The 18,191-nt window shown below is 45.7% G+C and overlaps 1 protein-coding gene and 1 long non-coding RNA gene across 2 annotated transcripts; one reads left to right on the top strand and one right to left on the bottom strand.

Moving 5' to 3' along the window:
* The first annotated feature begins 862 nt into the window (after positions 1–862).
* LOC125932259 (rhox homeobox family member 2-like) lies at positions 863–8,522 on the top strand. Its single transcript, XM_049644787.1, has 4 exons — positions 863–1,180; positions 1,341–1,758; positions 3,792–3,837; positions 7,543–8,522. Exons 1-4 carry the CDS (start codon positions 1,036–1,038, stop codon positions 7,990–7,992), a joined length of 1,059 nt encoding a protein of 352 aa, XP_049500744.1. The 5' UTR covers positions 863–1,035; the 3' UTR covers positions 7,993–8,522.
* LOC125932277 (uncharacterized) lies at positions 5,710–9,029 on the bottom strand. The gene is made up of 2 exons (XR_007460568.1): positions 8,541–9,029; positions 5,710–5,916 (listed from the first exon to the last, which is right to left on the bottom strand). It is a non-coding gene; the product is annotated as an uncharacterized LOC125932277 (long non-coding RNA).
* Between the last annotated feature and the right edge of the window lie 9,162 nt (positions 9,030–18,191).

Raw genomic sequence — 18,191 nt, 5'->3', positions numbered from 1 at the left:
CGCCCCGCTTGTGCTCTCTCTCAAAATAAATAAACTTAAAAACAAAAGAAGTAAACTTCATTTATTCCCTCAGCAAGGGCTCAGGAAGATCTTTCTAGAAAAACCGAGAGGCTGAGGGAAGGGAGAAATGGCGGCGGGAAATTACCCGCGTGCAAAAGGTCCCAACCCTTGAGGGACATGCATGCTTGTATAGAGAAATCTATAGCCAGAGGCATAGCTGCTGTGTAGGAATGTTTCAGGATACGCAGATACAATGAGACTAAGAAACAAATATTTGAAAAAGAAAAATTGCAAGAAAAAAAAAAAAGCAGGAGCTTTGTGCACTTTAAGCAGCCTCGAATGCACTGTGCAGGCACCGAGATGTAGCTTCATCACTAAAATTCTGGAGGCACCGGACTTTCCCAAGGGGCACGTGTGGTTTTATTTGCATAGTGCATCTGAGCACCAGGCACGATCAGCAACCCCAAGCCCCAGCTCCTGTTCCCGGGTACCCGGGAGTTTGGCGGGCTCTGACTTCAGCATCTCGCTGAAAAAACTCAGAGTGTGCCACCTCAGAGCTGATCGCATTCGTTTGATGACTGTTCTCTGCTTTGTACCGGCTGCTAGGTCCAGAGGTTGGGGGGTGGGGGTGGGGCTGGCCCAAGAGAGATTGTCCCAACATTTCTGCCAGGTCTCCAGACCTAGGGTGAGGTCTGTCTCTCACCCTACGGAAATGGGCAAACACAATGCAGCACAGCCCCTTGCTCGGGAGTGGGGGAGACATGCCGCCAGTTTGGGGGACACGAGCTAAGTTACAACCGAAGCCGCCAGCTCTGGTTACCCATAGTCCCCTCCGATGCCTTAGAGCAAGTGCTCCCCACCCCAGCCCTCTTGGCAGGAGCACCCGCCCACTTGGTGCCCAAGCCCAGCCGCATGCGCACCTCGGCGAGCCCAACCCCCACTAAAGGGTGGTATATATAAAGCGCCTAGCCGGACGCTGGGTAGCTGAACTCGACGGCACGGCAGCCTAGCCGGAGCTCAGCAGGCCACCGCTTCATGTGTGACCCAGCGATCCAGCAGATCCAGACGCAGATCCACACAGGACGGCAGAGGGATACTATGGATCCTTTCAACCAATTCAAGAGCGAAGTCACGGGCTTCCCCAGCCTGGGAGTCGACGAGGACCGGGAAGAGCTGCGTGGTCTGTGCCCGTCGGGACAAGCGTCTTCGCCACGTCCCAGAAATGAAGGGTCCCTGGGCGAGGGGAGCGGTCTGGCCACCCCTCAGATGCCTCCCCTGGTCTCCTCCCCACAGCCCGGGCTCTGATGCTGATATCTGTCTCTGGATTTCTTCTTTTGCAGAAAGCCAGCAAGTGGGGATGTCGCTTACCAGAGACCAAGCGGCTGAGGAAGCAGGGGCCGAGTTCGCACCTCAGCAGCAGGCGGCAGGCATACAAATCAAGAAGGAAGGAGACAGCCATGGGGACGACAACCATGGTGACGGTGACGGCGAGGAGGGGGCCGGCGATGTGCGCGCTGGATATCCGTGGCCCGCGGGTCGCAAAACCCGCGATGTGAAGCCTGAGGAGCCGAAGCCAGAGGAGCCGAAGCCGGAGGAGCCAAGGCCGGAGGGGCGGTTGCCCCCGGCCGCGGCTCCGGCTCCGGGTCCCGCTCGGGGAGGGAGGTGGCCGGTGGGTCGCCTCATCAAGTTCACCCCCCAGCAGATGCGCCAGCTGGAGAGCTTGTTCAAGACCACCCACTATCCCAGCACCACCACGCGGTAAGTGGGCCGCTGCGCTGGGTGCGGGTGCCCGGGTTTGGGGGGAGTGGCTGGGGTTGGCGGGGGCGGCGCGGGGGGGGGGCGGCGGCGGGGGCGGGACGGCGGCGAGGGGGGGAGGGGGGTGGCGCGGAGGCTTGTCACGTGTCTCTCTCCTCGTGGCTGAAGTAAAACCTACCGGGCCCTCGAGGCTGCGGGTCCCGCGCCTCCCTTGGTTTAGGCGGGAGCTGAGGGTTCTGCGGGTGGGGACCAAGGGGGACGTTCGGGTGGAGGGGAACATCTGGAGCTGGAAAACTGTCCGCTGCGGCTAATAGAAGAAAGTCCTAGAAAATCCTACTAGAAGCGGGGGGGGGGGGGGGGGGGGGGCGAGGGCGAGAAATCTGAGACGCGGGAGCAAACGGGCTAGTAGGATCCCGCCTTTGCTTAAAATGGTGATAAATCTGCTCCTTGTGGATTATTTCTGCACCGGTTTGTAGTGTTATTTTTAAAGTTTAGTGTTATTTTAAAATTATTTACGTATTTGAGGTAATCCCAACTCACTAAAGTAATCCCAATTTATGTATTTTAAATACACCCAACGTGGGGCTGGAACTCATGACCCTTGACGTCGAGAGTCCCAGGCTCCTCCAACCGAACCCGCCAGTCGGCCCTGCCCTGATTTTGATATTTTTAAATAGTGCGCTGGAAAACGGTCTCGAGTAGTGAATGTTCTGCATTCCCTTAAACTTTGCTAGAGGTCTTTAAAAATCAATTAAAATTTAAAAAAGAAGAAAAGGGGCGCGGCTGGCTCAGTCCGTAGAGCATATGAATTTTGATCTCGAGTCGTGAGTTCAAGCCCCATTTTGGACCCGTAGCCTACTTAAGAAAACCGTAAATCGGGCGCCCGGGTGGCTCAGTGGTTGAGCGTCCCACTTCATCAGGTCGAGAGATCTCTCAGCGTTCTGGGATTCCAGCCCCACCTCTGACTTTGCCTGAAATGCTTTGGATTCTGTCTCCCTCCCTGTTCACCCCTTCCACGCTTGCGCGTGGCGCTGCCTCAAATATAAATCAACATTTAAAAAAAAAAAGAAAAGAAAAAATAATAAAATTGAAAAAAAAATTAAAATTAAATCGTGCCGAAGGAAAAACTGCCCTCAAAGGAAGCCTCAAGCTACCCCTTACAGAATAGTGGGGGCGGGGGTGGGGGGGAGAGTGTGTGTGTGTGTTGGGGGGTGGATGGTGGATGGCAGGGGGGAAGTTAGTGATAGAAAAACGTAACAAAGCACGACCAAGGAATAAACAGCAGTTTGTGCCATCCTTTAGCCTCTAGTGGGAATGTACTCTTAACTGGGTTCATTACTGATAGATAAAGAGAGATGGGGGAGGGGACGGGATGGGAGGGGAGGGGAGAGACAGAGAGAGAGAGAGAGAGAGAGAGAACGCATGTTGTTTTAGGGCTCTAATTTATCATTTTTTATTTTTATTAAAATTTTTTTTAACGTTTATTTATTTTTGAGACAGAGCATGAACGGGGGAGGGTCAGAGAGAGAGGGAGACACAGAATCTGAAACAGGCTCCGGGCTCTGAGCTGTCAGCATAGAGCCGGACACGGGGCTGGAACTCAGGGACCTCGAGATCATGACCTGAGCCAAAGTCGGACACTCAACCAACTGAGCCACCCAGGCGCCCCTTAGGGCTCTAATTTAACCCATAAATTGGGTAAGAGCAATGACTGAAAGTCCATACAGATAGTTCCTCAGTCAGATTCTTTTTCATTTTGGTGTTGATAACACTAAAAGAAACTGAATTAGAATGTCACGTGTTCTTGGGGACTGTGCCTCCTTTACCCACCAAGACTTGGCTTCCCTTAAATTCTTTGTCAACTGAACCTCACTGTAAATCCTGAAATGGCGTGACTTTTCCTAGTGCAGAAACTGGTTCATAAAATGTCACTGACATCTCCCCGAAAACAGTTTTTCAAAAGGTGAATGAAAAATGCTGTATTTTAACTCACCACCAACTCCATATACTGATCTTTGCGATTTTTCTCCCCTCAGCCAGGAACTTTCGAGATTCATGAATGTGCCTGTAGCCAGACTGCAGGTCAGTAAACCCGAAAAAAACAATTTCGCTGGGAGCCATTTTAAACCTGTTTCAGGATTTGGGGCACCTTGGTCATAGACTTTCTCACGTTTCTGTGTTTTTGTTGCCTTTTTTAGATTTGGGAAATAAGTGTTGAACTTTTGGGTCTTGCGGAGGGGAAGGTGGGATACATAAAGCCCAGGTTTTGGAAATTGCCCATTACCAGAGGGAACATGATTTCCTAAAGGAATGAAAAAATTGGTAGAGTATAGTATCCCTTGCATACACATATATATACACCTTTGTCTAAGCTACACCTTACTGGATGTACTTTCTTAGGTCACTAAATTAGACTTATAATACACATATTTTTATAAGTATATGTCACAATATAGTATACTTATTTTTATGTGCAATATATATTTACGTGCTAATATAACTATATATGTATTTTATATATATTATAAATACAAAAACATGTGTGTAATGGAGTAAATATAAATTATATAAGATATATATTTAATTCATAGAATAATGCTTATATTTATCTAAAGTAGAAATACACTTAATATATAAATGTACATATAAAAAATATGTAGTATATTGCACGTATATTCCTTTTTTAAGTTTATTTATTTTGAGAGAGAGAGAGAGAGTCTGTGCGAGCAGGAGAGGGGCAGAGAGAGAATCCCAAGCAGGTGCTGAGCTGTTGTTAGCACAGAGCCTGACATGGGGACTTAATTTCCCGAACCCTGAGATAATGACCTGAGCAGAAATCAAGAGCTGGATGCTTAACCAACTGAGCCACCCAGGCGCCCTATGTGGTGGTTTTCCTTTTGAATATGATCTTTTGCTCTAGGATCCGGACTAAAGCAATTTTATTTTTTAATTATAAAATTCGTTTGATTTATTTTTTAAATTTTATTTAAAAATTTCAAAAATGTTTTTGATTTTCACTGCTTAATTGCTTTTCGTTTTGTTTTGTTTTGTGTTTTGTTTGTTTTTTTAACATCTATGATTTGTTACTCTAGGATTTGGAGTAAGGCAGTTTTATTTTTTAATTAAAAAATTATTTTATTTCAACATTTTTAAATTCAATCAATTCCAATTTGGAGCTATTGCTTTTAAGTGTTTGGTAAAGGGGTGTGGAGAGTGGCAGGCCTCCACTTTAATTTTCCAGAATTCTTTGATCTGTCAGCCTGAAAACATAGTTAAAGAGTAGATTGTGCATTATGGTAGACGTGGGAGGGGGGAGTCGCAACCTTTGAAATCTGTCCAAGACAAAATAAACCCAAACAACAATTTCAAACAAGGTTGCATCAGCTCAACAAAGGGGGAAGCCAGTCTAACGAGGTGGAGGGTAAGGGGAGAATTATTTGGGGATATCACTCACGTTCAAATTTGTGAGAGTACCAAACGCATTAGCGAACGGTCCTTCGAGGAATGTCTAACACCTGAGATTTTGGTCTTCTTTTTCTGTTTTTAAGTGTACTTATTTATTTTGAGAGAGGGAGAGACAGGGGGCACAAGAGCAGGAAGGGGCTCCCAGCTTGCCGCTGTCAGCGTGGAGCCCTCTTGGGATCCTCTGTCTCCCTCTCTGTCTGCCTCTCCGGCCTCGCCTGCTCGCGCTCTCTCTCAAAAATAAAAAAACATTAAGAAAATTGAATCTCTTGACTGCCATACATGCCACGTGGCAGTGTCAGTGTTAAGTCTAGTCGTTATGTCACATTATCTTCCTGGTACGTGTCTATCTCAAAAGTGGCAATTTTTACCTTGTGACCGACTCTAGGCCCTTCCTCCACCCACCCTTCTAGCACTCACAGACCCGATGTTGCTCCATGAGTTTGTTGAGCTTTTTTTTAGATTCCACATATAACTGAGAACATAAAGCGATTGTGTGAAGAACATTTTAATGGGTGTCCCCTCGACTATTTTGCGAATACAGTTAAGAGTTGTTTTGATAACCCACCTCAGTTAGGCTGCTTTGCACTTGTGTAGACTTGGCCTCTGGTAAACTTGGATCCCCCAAAAGGAGCTCCCAGCACTGGTTTCTTTAGACTTTTCATATTCAAGCAGCAGAAAGACCAAGTAACTACGAAGCTGGGAGAGGGAAAATGAGGCAACAGAGAGAGTAGAGGCCCTTAGTCTCAAGTAATCTTTGCCAACTGGGAATGTCTACAAATATTAAATACAAAGGATTTCCGTTAATACGATGTGGAAAGGACAGTGGAGTCCAAAGGACAGGTGTCTTGTTTTGTTTTGTTTTGTGTACTGTTCATAGCTGGCAGATAGGCGGGAGGAGCCATTTTGTGACTCCTCTCCCACATGCTTAGCTGTCTCCCTAAAGTGTCAGTTTCGCCTTGTTGCCTTAGGAAAACCATATGATTTCACTTATGTGTGGAATCTTAACCGAACAGATAAAACAGAAGCAGACTGTAATACAGAGGAGAAACTGGAGGTTGCGGGGTAGGGGGAGAGGGACGGGCAAAACAAGTGAAGTGGATTAGGAGGCGCCAAGTTCCAGTCATGTAGTAAATCGGTCCCGGGGATGAAAAGTACAGCAGAAGGAATATAGTCAAAATACAGCAATGACTTTGTATGGTGATGATGGTGATTACACTGATCGTGGTGAGCATTTTGTAAGGTAGAGGAATGACGAATCACTGTGCCGTCCACCTGAAACTACTATAATATTGTATTGTCAGCTATGCTTCGACTCAAAAAAGAAAGGAGAAGGAGGGATGGGATGGGGCTCTCCTGGTTGAGGAGAGGGGCTTAGGGGGCCCTGCCCTGCTGGGCAGCAGCGGCTCCTGTCCAGGGTCCTGGAACTGTAGCCAGAGCAGAGGGCGCTGACCGGGTGCTGAGCCCAGGGAAGTCTGGAGGGTGGGGCAGGGTGGAGGGTGCAGAGTGGACAACGGTGCTGTGCCTCTTTGCCCCCGAACTGTTGGCTGGGCAGAGATTTCGAGAACTTGAGTAAATGTGGCCCTAGTCAGGCTAAACCTTCGTTGCCCCCGAAGTGTAAAACGTCCAGGTGCTGTCCGGTGCTTCAGCTTAACTTGTGTCCCAGCAAGACAAGCCACAGGCTCCTGGGCCCTCCAAGCCCAAGCCTCGCTCACAGTACCATCCTTTCAACTATGAAGAGGTTTCAGAAAACGAATGACCCTTTAGTCATCCTTCAAAGAAACCTTTGGTTTCAAAATCCCACACGTGCCTATGGATTATTTACTGCACATTGAAGATGGGCTTTGCAAACTGGGGGTTGTCGCCGCAGCAGGACTTTATGCTGAGCTTCCCCACAAGCAGGGTGACACTAGCCTAGTGATTAGGAGTCAGTGGCAGCTGGACAGCTGAGGGCCAGCTGTCAGGACACAGCCCAGCACGTGTAAGAGTAACAGCAGGGACGGAGTGCCATTCCTCAGCTACACCTGTTTGCCAGGGTGGGGAAAAATAATACGCAAGGTGGGAGGACAGAGTGAAAGCAATAAGCCAAGCCACAGCCTGGCACGTAGTGGGTGCCGTCTGAGGGTGAGCTGAAGGGAGACCCCTCGGTGGTAACTTTCCTAGGATAATTTAGCAACAAGGAAGTAGCTTCCCTGGTGCAGTTTAAAACCCTGAGGGTGTAGAGAGTAGCCTGCTGGGTTTTTTGTTTTGTTTTGTTTTGTTTTTTCATGTATGACATTCAATGCTCCACATACTAAAACGATCCTTTTTTCTCTCTGATTGAAGGTTTGGTTTAAGAATAGGAGGGCCAAGTTGAGAAGACAGCGGAGGGCACTGAGGCACAGAAACATGCCCCCCATGGCCACGGTCCCCCCTTCCATCATAAACATGGGTCGACCCTACCGTGGCATCTTCATTCGTCAGCTGAATTTTGTGTGGATTTTTCAGGAGCCAATGATGCCGGGGCCACCTCGCCCGCCCATGCAACCCTTTCCTCCTATGTTCCTGTTTCCTGAACCTTGGTTCTGTCTAGCTTTCCCTCCCTATGGCTGCCCTCCACCCTTCCTTCCCTATGGCTACCTTCCACCTTTCCCTCCCTATGGCTGCCCTCCACTTTTCCTTCCCTCTGGCTACCTTCCATTTTCCCTTCCCTTTGGCTGCCCTCCACCTTTCCCTCGCTATGGCTGTCCTCCTATGGCCCATCCTGGTGCGGTACCACCCTTGGCTCTTCTTTAATCCTTTTCCCAAAGAATGGGATCTGTGACAGTTTTTTTCCGAGGTGTTTTTGAGCCAGATTCAAGTTTCTGTATCTGTCGCCATAACGAATAGTTCATTAAATGTGTGCTGAATGTATTAAAGAGAAGTCAAATTCACTGACCCTCTATTTTAGGGCACTTTTTACATTTTCAATAAAGTTGTGAATTCTCTACAATTGTTTTTGCGTGTGGTGCGGGGTCAGTCAGTTGCATGGGCAATGCCATTCATAGCGAAAGGCGAGGACACCTGCTCTCACGCAGCACTGTCCCTGAGCCACCATCGGCAGGCCAGGCGCATCCCCGAAGGTGCCCACGTGCCCGGGGCAGGGTTACAGAGACCCACCCTCTCCTCCGCCACCCCGTCCTCCCGCCCCGCGCGCAAGCCCGACCCCGCAGAGGTGCAGGAGCGGGTGGCGTCAGCCCCTAAGGAGGGACCGGCGGGCTTCCGGGCGGGGCTGGGCCCCAGTCGCCCCGAGGAGCTGGGGCACAGCCGAGCACTGGCAGGGAAACTCGGAAGGGGCTACTCACAGCTCCCGGAGAAGCGGCAGCCGGGTGTGCATCTGGTGCTCTCCAAGTTGCGTCCGGCGCCTGCCCCGCGGGCGGACCAGACCGGGCCGCGCGGCCTTCCAGCGGGAGGGTCCGGCGCCTGCGGAGGCACCGCGAGGCGAGACCCCCTTCCAGGCCGGCGCTGGGCTCGCTCTCTCTCCCCTGTCCCCCACTCCCCAGGCGTGCAGGGCCCGGCATCGCTCGGCCCCCAGCTCGCAGCTGCCCGGCACCTTTCCGCGAAATCCTTCCTATGGCCCGCCGCCCTCGCGTGCGGTCATTTCAAGTCCGCAGCTGAGAAAGGACCTGGGTCTTTGTCCCCTCGGACTTGGGGTGGCGGAGGGGCTCCTGCGGAACCGAGACCGTGTACCTGGTGCCCGATCGGGTTGTTTACACTGGCACACACAGCCCTTCTCGTTGCCAGGACGACCCCGGCCCCGGGGACGAGTTTCGCCGGTGCACCCAAAATGTCTCCCCCCGTCCCCCAGGTTTGGGTTGTGGCGCCGCAGCGGGGTCTGTGAGCCGGGGCGTCGCAGATCTCCCGGATCTGATATCGGGGGCCACCACCACCCCCCCCTCTCCGCGGTGGCGATGGTTCCAGGCCGTGGCCTCTGGTTGGCGGAAGCGTAGGCTCCCATCGAGGCCGGTCCCCCGCCCCCCGCCCCTCCCCCAGCGCCGCGAAGCCGCAGGCTGTCTGCGTAGCCGCCGCCGTGACTCACCTTCTTCTTCCCTGCCGGGACCCGGGCGGCCTGGGCCTGTAGCCGTGGGCCCTCCACCCAGGCTCCGCAAGCCCATCCTACATCTCCCCGGGCAGGTGTGTTTGCAGGAGCAGTCTGGGCACCGTCGTCGTTTCTGACCCCAGGATCCTTGCGTGTAAATAGCAATTTTTTTCTTTAACAGTATGAAACGTTTTTACTACACATGACCTGTGGTCCAAATCAGTAATTACAATAGTCAGATCTTTGTATCATATATATTAAATGTACACAACAATAAAATCACCTCTTCCATGAAAATTTTGTCGGTTCACTTTACGTGTTATCAAACGCAAGGCTCACGTGAGACTGTAATAACACTTAACAGTCTGTTCACGTGCCAAGGGACAAGGCTAAACAGTAAATTAAAGTGTTAAAATATCTTATGCCAGGACAGTTTTCTTTTTGAATTTGATAAGCCAAGGACCATCAAGGACTATTTAGAACCTGAATAGAATCCAGTGGCTATGAAATTAAAAAGCAGGTTTGAGGAAAAACAGATAAGCATCCCCCTCCCCCAGTTTTTTGTTTAGTTTCAGATAGCAAGTCAATGGGAAACTTTTAACCATAACATTCATTTCACTTTTTAGAGCTTGAGTAACCACCTCTTCAGCCCGCCTTGCTAAGGTTACTGCATAATCCCTGCATTCCTGTCAAGAAGGATTAGCCATCCTCTCAGGTGGGAGGATTCCAGACTCACTGGGCTACTGTCTAGATCTGCAGTCTCAATAGCAATTTTTGAATCCACTTCCAGGTATGTTCCTTGATGGAGATCAATGTATTCTTTTTAGTATTCTTTTTTGCGTATTTTAACAGTGTCAGATGCCAGAGGAAAACTGGGTATTTTTAATTTAATTTAATTTCTTTAAAAAAAGTATTACTCTTAAAGTTTAGTTGATGTACAATCTTGTATTCGTCTCTGGTGCACAATGTAGTGATTCGATAATCAAACTGGCTGTTTGTAATTGTAATATCTGGCTTCATGGGTCCTCATCACTATCCTAAGGGATTTAACTACCATGAGACCTTAGATGGAATGGTGCCTTGACACAGGTCACGTTTTCAGTGCTCATTCAAAGTCTTACTTGGCAGTATCTGCATTCATTTCAGTGTAAAAAACTTAAGGCCAAAAGTAGCATATGGTTTTAAGCTCTACCTGATCTTGAAATCTGGATATTAGACCTTATTTGTCCACAGGGGGAAAAAAAACCATCAAGCCTCCCACAATTCAAAATTTGAAACCAATTTCAGGAAGAACAAAAAATACAAAGGGATTAATGACCTACTTTTAGATTTTGACCCTTTATACCTTCAGGCTTTCTTTCTCAGTGTTCATTCTATTATTGCCCATTTCATCAGTATGTGCCCAGACAATAATCTAGATTTTCAGGAGAGTGGGATTGAATTGGGGGAGCATAGTACATACAAGAGGCCTATGAGCTTCAAACTGATGCCTTGTCCCACGTCTTCGGCCACTTGTGCCCTTTATCACAGTCTTTCCATAATGATTATTTTTCCCTTATATCTTTTTTAAAAGTCGTGGTAAAATTCAAATAACAAAAGTACCCACTTTAAAGTGTACGATTCAGTGGCATTTAGTGCATCCACAATGTTCCCTTTTTTTTTCAATGTTTATTTATTTTTGAGAGAGAGAGAGAGCACATGAGCAGGGGAGAGGTAGAGACAGAGAGAGGAGGACAGAGATGTAAAGCGGGCTCTGCATTGACAGTGGGGTTCGAACTCGAACCGTGAAATCATGACCTGAGCCCGGTCGGACACTCAACCGACTGAGCCACTCAGGCGCCCTAATTCACAATATTCTGCCACCATGACCACCATCTAGTTTCCAAGCTTATGCATCACCCCAAAATGAAACCCCTTATTCATTTGGCCATCATTCCCCCAATTCCTCCCTCCTCCAGCCCCTGGCAACTTCTAGTCTGCTTCCTGTCTCTATGAATTTGCCTCTTCTGGATATTTAATATTTATGGAATCATAAAATATGTGACCTTCTGTGTCTGACTTCTTTCACAGCGTAATGTTTTTGAGGTTCATCCAGTTTGTAGCAAGTATTAGTACTTCATTCTGGTTTTGAGTTGAATAACAGTCCATTATGTGAATATGCCACATTTTGTTTATCCATTCCTCAGTGGATGGAAATTTGGGTTATTTCCACCTTTTGGCTGTTGTAAATAGTGCTTCTATCTACATTCATGTACAATTATTTGTTTGAATACCCATTTTCGATTCTTTAACGTATATACATAGAATTGGAATTGCTGGGTCACAAGGCAATTCTATGTTTGAATTTTCGAGGAATTGTCAAATATAACAACTGTACCATTTTACATCCCCACTTGCCATGTGCGGGGGCTCCTGTTTCTTCACATCCTCACCAACACTTATTATATCCCATTTTTTAAATTATAGACATCCTAGTGGATGTGAGACGGTATCTCGTTGTGGCTTTGATTTACATTTCCCTAACGACGAATGATATCGAGCATCTTGTCATGCTTGTTGGCCATTTGTACATATTCTTGGGAAAAAAACATCTACTCATTTAATTTGGTGGTTTATTTTTTCACTGCTGAGTTGTAAGGATTCTTTATGTATCCTGGAAACTACTCATTTTTAAGGGTTTTTTTTTCTTAAGTTTATTGATTTGAGAGAGAAAGAAGGGGAGGGACAGAGACAGAGAGGGAGAGAGAGAATCCCAAGCAGGCTCCGTACTGTCAGTGCAGAGACGAGGGGCCGGATCTCACAAACCGTGAGATCGTGACCTGAGCTGAAATCAAGAGTTGGACACTTAACGGACTGAGCCACCCAGGCGCCCCTGGAAACTATACTCTTATCAGATATATGACTTATAAATATTTTATCTCGTTGTGTTGGTTGTCTTTCCACTATCTTAATAGTGTCATTTGATGCACGAAGTTCTTAATTTTGATGAAATCCAATTATGTAATTTTTCTTTTGTTGCTATTATGCTTTGGTGTCATATTGAAGAATCCATTGCTGGGACACCTGAGTGGCTCAGTCAGTTAAACATCTGACTTCAGCTCAGGTCATGATCTTATGGTTCGTGGGTTTGAGCCATGCTTTGGGCTCTGTGCTGACAGCTCAGAACCTGGAGCCTACTTTGGGTTCTGTGTCTCCCACTTTTTCTGCCCTCCCATGCTCATGCTCTGTCTCTCTCTCTCAAAAATAAAGAAACATTAAAAAAAAAAAAAAGAATCCATTGCCAAATCCAAGATCATGAGTTTTTCCATTTTCTCCTGAAGAAAAGGATTTTTATAGTTTTATAACTCCCTCTTCCTCTCTCTCTCCCTCTCTCTCTCCCTCCCCCCCATATATATATCTATACCTATATATATATATATATAGAGAGATATAGATATATATATAGAGAGAGAGAGAGAGAGGGAGTTTTATATAACTATACATATGAGAGTTTTTAAATTTTAACTCATATTTAGGTATTTTGTCCATTTTCAGTTAGTTTTGGTATACGATATGAGGTATATTTCCAACTTAATTCTTTTGCATATAGCTATCTAGTTGTCCATCATTTCCTGAACAATTATTTCCCAGTTGAATTATCTTAGCACCTTTATCCAGAATCGATTGACCATTGGTGTATGGGTTTATTTATGGTTTCTGGTTCCTCAAGTCTATTCCATTGATCTGTATGACCATCCTTATGCCAGTACAATGCTGTTTTGATTACTGTAGCTTTGTAGTAAGTTTTGGAATTTAGACATCAGGGTCCTACAACTTTTATTTTCTTTTTAAAGATTATTTTGGCTTATTATATTCCCTTATAATTCCATATGATTTTAGAATTCTTGTTCCTTGCATTTCTTGTTAAAAACCAGAAACTCTGAATATTAGAATGTGACAACTTTGGAAGACACATTTTCTCCCCTCTTCTAGGTTTGCTGTTCCTAATTGTTTGGGCTGCTGTGGTTGGCTTATTTAGTGACTTCCTAAGCTATTTTTGGCAATATCTGTGTTCGTTTTTTTAAATTTCAGTATTAAAAAATAAAAATAAATACAAAGAAAATAAGTAAAATTTCACTATATTTGACATGCAATATTATATTAGTTTCAGTTAAAGAACTTAGTGATTTGACAATTATATACAACATGAAATGCTCACCACAATAAGTGTAGATATCATCTGCCATCATACAAAATTATTATAATATGATGGACTATATTCCCTATGCAGTACTTTTCATCTCCATGACTCATTTATTTTATTTATTTATTTTTAAGTAAACTCGACCCCAGATGTGGGGCTCAAACCGATGACCTCAAGTTCAAAAGTCACATTCTTTACCAACTGAGCCAGCAAGGTGCCCCGACTCATTTATTTTATAACTGGAAATTTGTACTTCTTAATCCCCATTCACCTATTTTGCACGTGTCCCCCCCCCCACCCCCAGCCTTCTGGCAACCACCAGTTCGTTCTCTGTGTTTATGACTCTGTTTCTGATTTGTTGTTTTTTGAATTCCATATATAAGTAAAATCACATGGTATTTGTCTTTCCTCTGTCTGATGTATTTGACTTAACATAATATGTTCTGGGTCCATCTATGTTGTTGCAAATGGCAAGATTTCATTCTTTTTTATGGTTTGAATAATATTCCATGCTGTGTGTGTGTGTGTGTGTGTGTGTGTGTGTGTGTATGGCGTCTTCTTTACCCATTCATCTATTGATGGACACTTACATTGCTTCTGTATCTTGGATATTGTAAATAATGCTGCAGCAAACATAGGAATACATATATCTTTTCAAATTAGTATTTTGTTTTCATTGGGTAAATACCCAGTAGTGGACTTGCTAAATCATATGGTATTTCTATTTTTAATTTTTCGAGGAACCTCCATACTGTTTTCCATAACACCTGCATTCTTTGTCACGTAGAGCCACTCAAATCTACATTCCGTTAGCTTAGTGGCCAGCAAGTGTTTTGAAATACTTACCATCAATTCCTGGATTCAAAATGAATAAAGATCAACAAAACAAAAAGGCAACCTAGTGAATAGGAGAGCGTCCAACTTTGGCTCAGGTCATGATCTCAGTTTGTGAGTTCAAGCCCCACATCAGACTCTCTGCTGTCTGTGGAGAGCCTGCTTCGTATCCTCTGTCTCCCTCTCTGCCCCTCCCCCGCTCACTTTCTTTCTCTCTCTCTCTCTCTCAAAATTAAATATTGAAAAAAAGAATAGGAGAAAAATACTTGCAAATGATATATTTGATAAGGGATTAATATCCAAAATGTATAAGTAACTCCTACTACTCAATACCAAAAAAAAAAACAAAACAAAAAAACAAAAAAAACGACACAATCAAAATATTAAATGAGCAGGGGACCTAATTAGACATTTTTCCAAAGAAGACGTACAGATGGCCAACAGACACATGAAACATCACTAATCGTCAGGGAAATGCAAACCTAAATCACCTCACACCAGTCAGAATGGCTAATATCAAAAAGACAAGAAATAAGAAGTGTTAGTGAGGATGTGGAGAAAAGGGAACCCTTGAGCATTGTTGGTGGGAATGTAAATTGGGACAGTCACTATGGGAAACAGTGTGCAGTTTCCTCTAAAAATTAAAAATAGAGGGGCTCCTGGGTGGCTCAGTTGGTTGAGTGCCCAACTTCAGCTCAGGTCATGATCTTACGGTTCATGAGTTCAAGCCCCGCATCGGACTCTGTGCTGACAGCTCAGAGCCTGGAGCCTGCTTCGGATTCTGTGTCTCCCTCTCTCTCTACCCCTCCCCAGCTCGCACTCTGTCTCTCTCTCTCTCTCAAAATAAATAAATGAATGAATGAATGAATGAATGAGTGAATGAATGGAGTGAATGAATGAATAAAATTTTAAAAATTAAAAATAGAATACCCTACAAGCCAGTAATTCCACTCCTGGATATTTAGCTGAAGAAAACAAAAACACTAATTTGAAAAGATATATGCACTCCTATATTTATTGTAGCATTTGGGGGTATAGCTCAGGGGTAGAGCGTTTGACTACATTATTTTTAATAGCCAAGATATGGAAATAACCTAAGTGCCCATCAATAGATGAATAAAGAAGATGTGATACACACACACGCACACACGCACACACACACACACACACTGGAATATTCCTCAGCCATATAAAGACTAAAATCTTGCTGGGTCACCTGAGTGGCTCAGTTGGTTAAAAGCGTCCATCTTATGCTCAGGTCATGATCTCATGGTTCGTGGGTTTGAGCCCCATGTCAGGCTCTGCACTGACAGGTATGGAGCCTGCCTGGAATTTCTCTCTCTCTCTCTCTCTCTCTCTCTCTCTCTCTCTCTCCCCCTCTCTCTCTCTGCCCCTTACCCACTCATGCTCTCTCTCTCTTTCAAAATAAATAAATAAAATGAACTTAAAAAAATAAGGGGCCATTCTCTGCACTTTTCTCCTTAAGATCAGGAGATCAGGTTTGGCCCAGCTGTGAATAAAATCTTGCCTCGCTTCTAAAAAAAAAAAAAAATAGGGGTGCCTGGTGGCTCAGTTGGTTAAGTGTCTGACTTCAGCTCAGGTCATGATCTTGCAGTTTATGAGTTCAAGCCCCACGACGGACTCTGTGCTGACAGCTCAGAGCCTGGAGCCTGCTTCGGATTCTGTGTCTCCCTCTCTCTCTGCCTCTCCCCTGCTCATGCTCTGTCTCTCTCTGCCTCTCAAAAGTAAATAAATGTTAAAATCTAAAAGATAAAGAATAAAATCTTGCCATTCGTGACAACATGGATGGACCTAGAGGATATTATGCTAAATTAAGTAAGTCAGACACCCAAAGACAAATAACTGTATGATTTCACTTATATGTGGAATCTTAAACAAAACAGACAACACACACACAGAAAAACCCAGAAACAGAACAAACTGGTGGTTGCCAGAGGGGAGGAAGATGGGGAGATAGACAAAATGGGAGAAGGGGATTAAAAGGTACAGGTTTCTGGGGGGCCTGGGTGGCTCAGTCAGTTAAGTGTCTAACTTCAGCTCAGGTCATGATCTCAGTTTGTGAGTTTGAGTTCTGCATCAGGCTCTGCGCTGACAGTGTAAAGCCTGCTTTCATCCTCTGTCTCCCTCTCTCTCTGCCTGTCTCTCTCTCTCCAAAATAAGTATTTAAAAAATAAATAAATAAAAGGTACGTGTTTCCAGTGATTAAACAAGTAATTCAGGGTGATGAGAAGTACATCACAGGGGATACAGGCAATAATCATGTGATAATTGTATGCGGTGACAGCTGTTAACTACACTCACAGTCATGAGCATTTCGTAATGTATATAAAGTTGAATCACTGTGTTGTACTCCTGAAGCTAATATAATATCATATGCCAACTCTACTTCAAAAAAGCAAGACAAAAAAAGAAAAAGGAGACGTAATACTCTCCCAGTGTTTGGGGATCACGTCTGTGCTATGCTTTTCTTCAGTGCTTAGCCAGACTATTCACAAGTCTGCCTTCTCTCTTACTTCCTGCTTGCACAGAGCCTGAGAGCCATCCGGAAGTGAAAGCTTGTGGTCCTCTCAGCTGTTTCTGGGCATGTGGCTAGCACATGACCTTCTTGATTCCTCTGTATACCTGAGATCTTTTCAAAGCCTTTGTTCTTCCATCTACATTTTCTCAAGCTTGTGTTTCCCACTCTTTTCAGTTGTCTGTTGCTTGTCCTGACTGTTGTCTCTTGCCCCAGGATGCTGTGGCCAGTGCTTGTGCCTTTAAACGCTTTGAGCAAGCAGCCTCGGCCCAGGGTTCGCTCCTAGTCGGACAAAACGAAGGCAAAACACCATGCCAGTCCTTGAGGGAGCCGGCAGAGTGGAGAAGACCCGGAACCACAATCCTTTGAGAATAAGGTCCATACTGCTCCCTCTAGTACCAGGAGTGCGGGCCTCCCATCCTCAAGGCCACTGCAGGTCTGGGGTGTGAGGGATGGTAGGCAGACAGTTTGAAACACCAAAATGTTCTCTTACCACTGTCGGGGAGGAAGAATTTGCCTCTAGACTTCCAAATTCTTCTGGGCAGTCTTAAGAATTAAATTGCCATGAGACAGATTAACAAGAGAAAATCAAGTTTAATTCATACATATGGAGGCCTCAAAGATGCAGGACCTAAGAAATGATCAAGGCAGGGGCACCTGGGTGGTTCAGTCGGTTGAGCATTGGACTTCAGCTCAGGTCATGATCTCACGGTTCGTGGGTTCAAGCCCCGCGTCGGGCTCTGTGCTGACAGCTCGGAGCTCGGAGCCTGCTTCAGATTCTGTGTCTCCCCCTCTCTCTGCCCCTCCCTTGCACTCTCTCTCTCTCTCAAAAATAAACAAACTTAAAAGAAATGATCAAGGCAGGTAGCATTTATACTGTTCACACAAAGAAACGATACATTTGTGAGGGATCAACAGGACAAAGAAAACTTCTGTTTGGGAACTTCACTTAGTAAGGAATTCCAAACAAAATTTGGGCTGGGGTAGTAAATTAGTCAAAGTTACAAGGTTTGTTTACATAGACTTCTTGGGCCCTGACTTCCCTGTCTCTGATGTTAAAGATGTTTCTCTACCTCCTGGTGCAGAGAGGGTACCTTTCACATGGGAGATTTATTCCCCACTTTCTGGAGACAAAGGGGGATCAGAGTGTTGTTCCTGCACTGGCTGTTTATTCACTGTGGCATATCTTGGGGTGGCTCACCTTGAGCCCCCACACCACAAAGCAGTGGATTCTTTTTACACCAAACCTTATGAGGTTGTTGTGAGTTTTTAGCTGAATTCCAACATTCACCGGAAATGGATTCTGACAGCTTTTGCCAGCTCAGTAGTTGCTCTGGCGGGTGGGATGGAGCCCTGGAGTTCCC

This window comes from Panthera uncia, chromosome X, assembly GCF_023721935.1.
Source record: "Panthera uncia isolate 11264 chromosome X, Puncia_PCG_1.0, whole genome shotgun sequence".
Classification (NCBI taxonomy): domain Eukaryota; kingdom Metazoa; phylum Chordata; class Mammalia; order Carnivora; family Felidae; genus Panthera; species Panthera uncia.
This window is presented reverse-complemented; position numbering and strand designations above follow the sequence as displayed.